General features: G+C 48.1%; 1 protein-coding gene across 1 annotated transcript; it reads right to left on the bottom strand.

Annotated features, from left to right (window-relative positions):
* Positions 1-3,390: 3,390 nt before the first annotated feature.
* T265_07772 (hypothetical protein) lies at positions 3,391-5,031 on the bottom strand (the record flags this gene model as incomplete). The annotated part of the gene is made up of 8 exons (XM_009173377.1): positions 3,391-3,507; positions 3,587-3,652; positions 3,762-3,975; positions 4,017-4,137; positions 4,170-4,444; positions 4,473-4,757; positions 4,793-4,917; positions 4,952-5,031. 8 exons carry the CDS (start codon positions 5,029-5,031, stop codon positions 3,456-3,458), a joined length of 1,218 nt encoding a protein of 405 aa, XP_009171641.1.
* Positions 5,032-8,858: the final 3,827 nt, after the last annotated feature.

The raw sequence follows: 8,858 nt of genomic DNA on the forward strand, positions 1-8,858 counted from the left end.
CGACCCTTGACAGAGAAGCTGATGTCACGCCTACGCCACAGGTGACGTAGGTTCGCAAAAGCTGCTGTGGCCTTCCCAATCCGGATGGAAATATCATCTTTCGCCAGAACACCGGGACTGCCCAGGCAGACAAATTTGTCTACTACCTCAATCGGTTCAGCCGCAAGCATGAGGCTAGGGTTCGAGCCCACCCAGTCTTGCAGTAGCACTTTACACTTTGCAGGTGTGAAGCGCGTACCAAACCGCGAGGCAGAATTATCTAGATTATTTAGTATTGTTTGCATTGCCACGGGGTCAGATCCAAGAAGAGCTATGTCGTCTGCGTGCTCGATGTCTGTGAGCGGAGGCCCAGGGAGCACTTCGACCCCACAGGTATTAGAGGCTAGTAGTGAGTCTTCCATGATGGTATCAATGATGAAGTTGAAGAGGAAAGGTGAAAGAGGACAGCCCTGTCGGACACCATTGATGTGGTGAACTCAGGGGAAAGCTTCCCGTAGACCTTTACACGGCCGCGGGAGTTGGCATACAGCACCTTAATGAGGGTCAAGAATTTATGAGGGACACCTTTGCTCCACAGACACTGTCGTAGAGCTTGGCGGTCCACAGAGTCAAAGGCCGCTTTCAGATCAAGAAAAACAACCATTTTTGGTTGCTGGAAGCAGTGTCGCTGTTCCAGAATCTGTCGGAGGGTGAAGATATGATCGATGCAACCTCTTGCAGGACGGAACCCAGCTTGGTTTTCACGGATCTGCCTCTCCCTGTGTTCAGTCAACCTTGGAAGGATAAGGCCAGACGGCACCTCCGATGCCACAGCTAACAGGCTGATGCCACAGTGGTTTTCGCATGGCATCCGTGTACCCTTTTTGAAGATAGGGATAACTGTCGACATGCCCCATTCTTCAGGCACTTTCTCTTCGTCCCACATAGTACCAACAAGCTTTGTCAGGTGGGTCACCAGGAAATTTCCGCCGGTGAGAAGCCAATCGACCCAAAAAATCATATGGAACTTCCAGAAAAGGATCCTTGAGCACCTGCTAGACCATCTTATGTCGGATATTAACGTGCAGTTGGAACTCAATCCAAACTTCCGTCTGCGGTGCAACCCTGCCAACTCATCCAAACATTGAATCTCCGATAGGACCATGGCTCAGCTGGAGGCCCGGGGAGATTACTCCTGGCCTCAAACACAACTTATCTGACGCCAGCTGAAACTGAGTGTCCGTGCAAACCGCGAGGCTTGGTGGGCCTGAAAGGCCAAAGAAATGAGGTCAGAATGTTGGAGACGTCCGCGTACTGCCCCCCTTGATTTGTTCGACTGGTCCTCGGAAGCCTCTAGACCAACATGGCTTTCCAGCAATGAGCTACAATGGCTACTTCCAATCCCGACTACCGTCCTCCAACGGGTGAGCTGTGAACATGGAACCTCTCTCAGCCTCTGAGGCGTCATCGTGCTTCTGGTCCTGACGACCCACAACCCGCGCTGTCCAAGGATGGCGGTGAATCCCTCAGTCAGGGTCTATATCACTTGGGAGCATCTGGGAGGCCGCCCCGGACAATTGGAGAGAGTTGATAACAAGGCTTTTGGCCTCCGTGATTCTTCGTTTAATGGCACACAAAATCCTGACCCGTGAGCGTCAAGCAGGATCCCAACCAGGAAGTCTGAGTCGGCAGTTTAAAACCTCGTCAGGTATTAGAGCAATGCCATATGTACAGACGATACACAATCTTATTGTCCCTTGACATCAAGGGTGCTCTCCATCTATCTAATTGCTCAGCATTATACGTCGCAGATGTTTGAGTGTAATCCGGTTCCCATATTCACATCCTTCTGGGTATGGTTAGCCCTCCAGAAGCCTCCTACACGGAAGTCTATTATATCCGTTGCTGATTAACTTCGTCACCGATTAGTGAGCTGAACGCTAGGTCTTCAAGACGCCAGTGTTCAAATCGTTGTTGCTTAGAAGCTTGTCGATCTGGAGTACCTCATCTTCCATGATGAAGGTCAAGTACAAGCAGTGCTGACCGCCACCATATTCTCTTGGGCACCTATAAAGTTATCAGTCAGGCTCAAACAACTTTGTGTGGCCTTCGCAAATCACGAAGCAGACGGTTGTTCATAGACCTCAGCAGTTGTATCAGCCAGCGTAGAAATCCCTGAGATCTGGGCCACGTGTTGAAAGCAAAGAGACATCACTGGACTTTAAGCGTCAAATGTATCAGGCTACAGTATCGGCTACTGCACCGATGCATGGTAGCGAGATATGGCCTATATGTAAGGTGAGGCGTCTTCAACTTTTTGCCACCGGTGCTCTAGAATCGTTGCCACTGTCGGACAGCTTCAATGAATGCGTATTGAAGTAGTCAGAAAATGAGTATCTAGATGCGCGGCAAATACTTCAGTCATTGAAACCCTGAAGAACCATCAACTAGTGGTTCGGTTATGTGCCGCGCCTGCCCAAGTATCTAACGAGACCTGTACCTGCTTCTGCAGTATACGATGTTGGGTAGCGTATGACTTCGCAGAGGGGTATGAAGGAGATTCCGTAGCGTTTAGATGTTGTTAACGCGACCCGCCTTCCCGCAGCAGACCAGCGTCAGATTCCACCGTCACCCACTTCTCAATTCAGGCCTTAAGTAGGATCAAATTAACCCCGTAGATATGCTGCACCGAGGCGTCAGTGTCAAGGCCGATGTTGCCGTGCCTGATGATGGTGATGTGACAGACCGCATTCGATACTATCAGGGAAAATAAAGATCCAATAGAAGCCTTGTGCGACCCACCAATGCAATTCTGGTTTGTGTCGACCAGCTGTCTTCTAGTTTTCTCTCAGAAAACTTACTCTACTGTTACTGTTGTTGTTGATGAAATGATGCTATCTTGAGTCGCGGGGGGCAAGATGGCAGTGGTTAGAGCGCGGACTTACCGACCGGAAGTCCGTGGTCAAAACTCAAACTCTGCAACTCGAATTCCCCTGTCTGGGATTATCCCGGCACTCGTGCTTCCTTTGGATGGCATGATAGCCAGTCACCGCAGCCGAACGATGGTATCCAGTCGTTGCGTATTCGCCAGCTTAATACATACTTCTGCCAAAGACCCACCTGAGCTGGCCGTCCGGTAACATCCTCCTAGTAACTATCTAGCTGTGCGCGTGACTGTGTAAAACGCATGCAACACCATTGTGTACGAGTTTACCTGCCTCTTAAACACAAAAGCACCTCTGAATCCCTGTAAGCATACTTCTTTGAATCACTTTTCGAGTTCCTCAAATTCCAGAAGCCACTAGTAATCCCTCAAGCGAGTGCAATCAGGTTATGGACCCAGTGTTTGCCCATTAGAGAGTAATTTGCCGGAACGCCAGTGAGGTTCGATACATAACACGCATAAACAACCGATTAGAAGAGCACGAGTCTGTAAAAATATCTTTTTCGAACACACTGTACAAAACGGGCTCATGCTAATCGCTTTCATCCGAAGACGGTTCTTGTATCTTTGGGTTCTTCTTCGACCTGCAAAAAAAAGTTTAGGACGTGACGGTGATGTCCATTGGTTGATCGACGGCCATCCAGATATATGTATTCGGCTTACCGTGGAGGTCCAGGTTCCTCATCACTAGAACTCGAAGAGACCGGCACAGGGTTATGTGAATTTCGCCTGAGATCATAGGCCGTTTATCAAACTAACTCACTTGTGTACTTTTGAATCAACTCCATCTTCTACTTTAACACTGAAGTGAATGACGTTACCGTCCAACCGAACTTACACTTTGGATGCCGCTGGGACCACAGGAGGAGCTTCCCCAGGTTTCGCATACTTGCTCAGTAGGCCTTGGGCCACCAGCTTTTTTCGCTCCATTGCGACGGGGCCACGACCCCATTGACGAGGGTACAGGTCACGTTCCATGATCACGCGCTTCAGCTTGGCAACCAGCCCATGATCACATGTCGCGATAGTAGCCGTCGTCATGAGAGCTATGGCTGCAGGCAGCAGTTAGTGTCGTCCTAACAATGCAACGTACCAATGGCGATAGCTTCACCTTTGGTAGTCATAAGGACAATTTCGTCGTTAACAGTAATGTCGTTGTCGTAGCGTAGGACGCCCGGCAACATCAATTTTGCACCATAACATATAGCGCTCACCTGAAGATACGTGAAATATAAACTGGACGTACTGCAGTGTCCTTCAGCATAATCCGTTTATGTCCAATCAGCAACTTTTCAAGCGGCATAATTACTCGGCGAAGGTAAGACTCGTCCCGCCTGTTGTCATACAGCCACTTAGCATCGAGTATATCGTGCATCGTGACCATATTATCCTCTTCAGTGAGGATACCAGAACGAATCCGCCGGAGTTCTTCCATTACGCCCCCGCAGCCCAGCAACAATCCAATATGCACACACAGGGTGCGGACATAAGTGCCAGCCTCACATGTCACACGGATAACACCTGACGTGTAAAAAAGGGATAAGCATACCTAGTCCTTTTTCCTTATCGTATTCCAAAAGTTTGTTCTCATACACAGTCCTGACTCGCAGTTGCCTCTTAACAGCCGCTACAAGCGGTGGTCGTTGAAACAACGCTCCAGATAAAGTTTCTACGGCCTGAGAATCGTTACGAAATCTCAACCGGCATACCTGATGAACACGTTTGTAGTCATCAAGAGCTTCATGTAGACGGAAAATGCCAACATATACCTTTCCTGCACTTTGCTGCGACTTCACAAGTCTTGTTGCTCGGTCGATACAAACAATAAGGCAACCTGGAAACTAAAATCCGCCGATATTCGGGAGTTACCTGTTACTTTCGGGTCCAGTGTGCCACTGTGCCCAGTTTTCCCCACGCACAACGCCCTTTTTACCCAAGCAACAACCTCGTGTGAGGACGGGTTAGAGGGTTTATCTAGGTTGATCACGCCAGTTCTAAGGTGTTGCGAAGCCGAATAGTGGACCTTACTGTATGTGTTCCTCTATTGGCCTGTGTAGTGGCGAATAACCAGTAGTATCTGCTTCGAAGTGGCATTCACGAACGTTCATCAAATGTACATTCTACACATAAAACTGTTGGATGAAAAACTACCTTCAGCAGAAGTGGCCACTGACTGCAATCCAGAGTTGGGCGCTTGTTTTCCGAGACAATAGCGACAGGCTCGGCAGCTTGAAGCGACTGGGAATAAATAAACAAAACCAGTGTCGACTACCCCAACGTCAACTTTCGGACGTTTATGTTTCGACCTCTTGACATCCATCGGTGCACGTGAAAGATAGGCACGCTTCGCGCCACACGTCTGTTTCAGGTACACGAAACGCGTTAAAACAACTGTGCAAACTAAATGATCATCTGGTTCAGTAAGGGTATATACGTGTGGGAAACTAAAGGCTGGTCAGGCCAAGTCGGAATTTGTTTCGCACCGGTAGCAGTTCAGCGGAAAGCAGGATGTACGGATTCACGGATTGAAAAACAGGTGTAGTGTCTGAACTTGAAACACACATTGCAACTGTCGTTCACATTGTATCATGACGTTTGTTTTAATGTTACGAATACACATTTTCCGGCGCCACCTGCTGACTCCTTGCTGAACGAGAGTATTTACGCTACATTGAACTGTTTTTTGATTGCTGAACCAGTGGGACTAAATCCCTGTGTCTGTGTCAACTGTTGAACGTTACAATAAATCCCTGTGACATTTTTTAGCCGTGAATAATTTTCTTACCGTGGAACATATCACGCACGCGGAACCATCTGTGGGAAATTCCGACAAGTGAATATTTCCTTCCACAGCCAGTTACTGCATTTGGATCGGTGTAGTGGACTATTGGATCTACACATTCGTGAGTCCCCATTTGACTACTCATTCTTTTCCTATTGTGATTTTGTGATTTTGTATTGGTTACTTTGCTTGCTAATTCATCCGAACACGCTGACAAGGTCCTAGTCCGCTACACAGAATCGAGGCTATTGCCCAATCTTCCCGGGTCGCTTTTTTTCTTTTTGGTCAGTGGCTGTCGTTCACCTGAAAGGCACAAGTGTAAAAGGGTGTAGCACCGCTCTTTATGTTCTCAGCGCGGGGCAGTATGCTTGGTAATGTCCGTCCTTGGTTACACTTGCAGTTGGCAATAGTATTAGTTGTATGAGCTGGGGCCTTAGCTCAAAATTACGGTCAGCAAGCTCGACAGCGCGAGGGCGTACAATAGCGTTCCAAAGTACCTCAAACTGGGTTCCGGGTGCAGAGTAAGCAACCACAGGAGTTAGTTAATTTAACCCGTCAGATACCCAAATGCGGAAAATTGTCTAACACGTTATCTAACCACTTGAGGGTAGTTCTTTAGACACATTCATGGATTCACATATTCAAGGATTGATACACAGGATCTAGACTTTTGCCCAACTTCCCCGGGTCGATTTTTTCTTGTCGTTCAGTGCCTTTCGTTCATTTGAAAGGCAAGTGAAAGAAGGTTGTAGCATCGGTCTTTATGTTCTCACCGCGTGGCAGTATGCTTTGCAGCGCGAGGACTAACATAAAAAAGTATCTAGTAGTGCTTTGGACTGGGTTTTCGAAGGAGCGTGGACAATCGACGGAGGAAGTTTATTCCACGCAGCTACCACTTGAAGTGAGAAAATTTTTTGCTTCATGAATGTGTGCACTCTGAGCTTGAAAATCTTCCTACCATGCCCCCGCCATGTGTTTGCTGGGTCAGTGAAGAAAAATCTGTTGTTTGTTCAAATAAGGCATACGTAAGAGTTGGATCCCCTCGGAGGAGTCCAGGGGACGGGCGTCAACACTGCGAGACGCCTTTCGTAGTCTACGGATTTGAGGCTGGCATCCATTTTCGTAGCGGCTCGCAGGACAAGCTCAACAAAGATGACGTCTTTCGTACGTCCTGAGTAGATAAATCGGTTGGCGCATTCAAGGAGCGGTCTGACGTAGGCCCCATAGAGTATTTGGAGGTCGATGGGGGTAACGCGAGGGAAAGTGCATCGAATCATCCGCAAATTAGGAATGCCTTCTGGGCTGATTTCCCAATGGTGCAGTTAGAAGGACAGGTTGGAAGGGTCGAAACCAAAATCCTTTTGGGCGTCTATCTTCATGATGTTTTCTGGTGCCTTCTCAGCCTGCATGGCAAAGGAATTCGCTGGGCCTCCTCCAAATTGCATATGGACGCGCATTTCAGAGGAAGGTGCCAGAACAACTACCACTGCTTGGCAGCGTCCACATCCATTTGGAGGGCACTGGCATTGGTACACCAGGATTTCAAGTCGCCCGCAAAAAGTAGACATGGACTTGCAAGAACATCTGGGAGGTCGTTGACGTAGATCAGAAACACGAGTGGTCCCAGGACGGTTCCTTAAGGAAATCCAATGAAGACCGGCACTGGAGAAGCGTATGTTGTGCCTATTCTCACTCGGAATGATCTATCTAATAGGAACGTTTTGCCTTGATCCAGCGAAGGATTTTCCCTTGAATCCTGTAAGACTCGAGTTGGTGGAGCAGCGGGACGTGTGTGACGCTATCAAATGCTTTCGAGAAGTCAAAAAATATGGCATCCGATTTGAGTCCTTCGTCCTTGGCCTGGGTTAAGCTGTCCATGAACACAAGCATTTCTGACACAAAAGAACGGTTTTGAAGAGATCCTTGTTGAGCTGGAGATATCAAGCTGTTTGAAGTAAGTTGATCTAGGATAGCTCGCTTAAGAACGAGCTCTTTCAGCTTGCACGGCACGTTAGTGGAGTTTGTAGGACTGTGGTTCCCAGGAGATAGTCGGTCACCAGTTTTGTAGAGTGGCCTGATATTCGCTTCCTTCCGAGCAGAGGTGTACTTAAGAAAGATCGTCAAAAATGTCTGGAAGTTCACACTAGTTATATGAGGGGCACGCCAAATCCTACGAAGGAAAAATGCTCTTCGAGATAAGTTTTCATCGTGCAATACGGAGTAGATGTTTGACGACAGCCAGATACCTAAACCCCTCTTGGGGGTTTCCTTCAAGATATCCTGGGGCGCATTCTAACCAAGCACATCAGAGACGCTCACTGAGTCCCATCCGAATGGCATATAAACGTGCCTTTCGGCATTCAAGAACGGCTTTGGAAGAATCCGTTTAGGTTGGGTATATGAAGCTGTTGACATTGCGGTGAACTAAAATGCCTTGCTTCAGAATGTCTTTCGTCATCCTGAATGCTATGTTGGTGAGGCTACCAGGCCCGTGGCTGCCTAGCGATATGCACTAACCGTATATATGGGCCCGCATGAGACTTGCTTTCTTTCAGGCATTCAGGTTTCCTTCATCGACTTACTGATGAAACTTAAGGAAAAATGCTTTGCTACTGTTCCTTTTAGGATTCCCGGGTAGACACCATCTGGCCCCAATCAGCTGAGGAGATTTGGCTTGTGAGGAAGTAGGCGGAAAGCCTCCTCCGTGACGATAATCTTGGAGAGGGGCCTTTTGTAGTTGCAAATTGCCAAGGCCGGTTGTTATGAGATTGATGGGGCAGAACCAGGCCTGCATGGAGTCCTTTGTAGACTTAAGTAGTGGGCCGCGTGTGGGATGCCCGTTTGCGACATTAACTGAGGACTAGCCTGAAGCTGATGGGTCTTGTATGAGTCGCACGAAATCGTTGTCATCCCTCTTCTCTAGCTGGTGCTCTATAGCTGCAGTCCCAGTAGTATGACTAACTTGCCGCTTTTAATTACCGCCTCGTCGAAGCCAAAATATGGACACGTACAGACTTCCGAGAAACATTTTGCTTCGGTCAAGGTGAACGTTAAAAGACGTCTTTTTTGCGAACTGTTTAGCAAGCACGCCTTTGCGTATTCTGAATGGCGCGGGGTTAAAAAACATCCTACCAAGTCATTCAGAACGCAGCT

Source organism: Opisthorchis viverrini (genome assembly GCF_000715545.1).
Source record: "Opisthorchis viverrini unplaced genomic scaffold opera_v5_183, whole genome shotgun sequence".
In the NCBI taxonomy this organism is placed as follows: Eukaryota; Metazoa; Platyhelminthes; class Trematoda; order Opisthorchiida; family Opisthorchiidae; genus Opisthorchis; species Opisthorchis viverrini.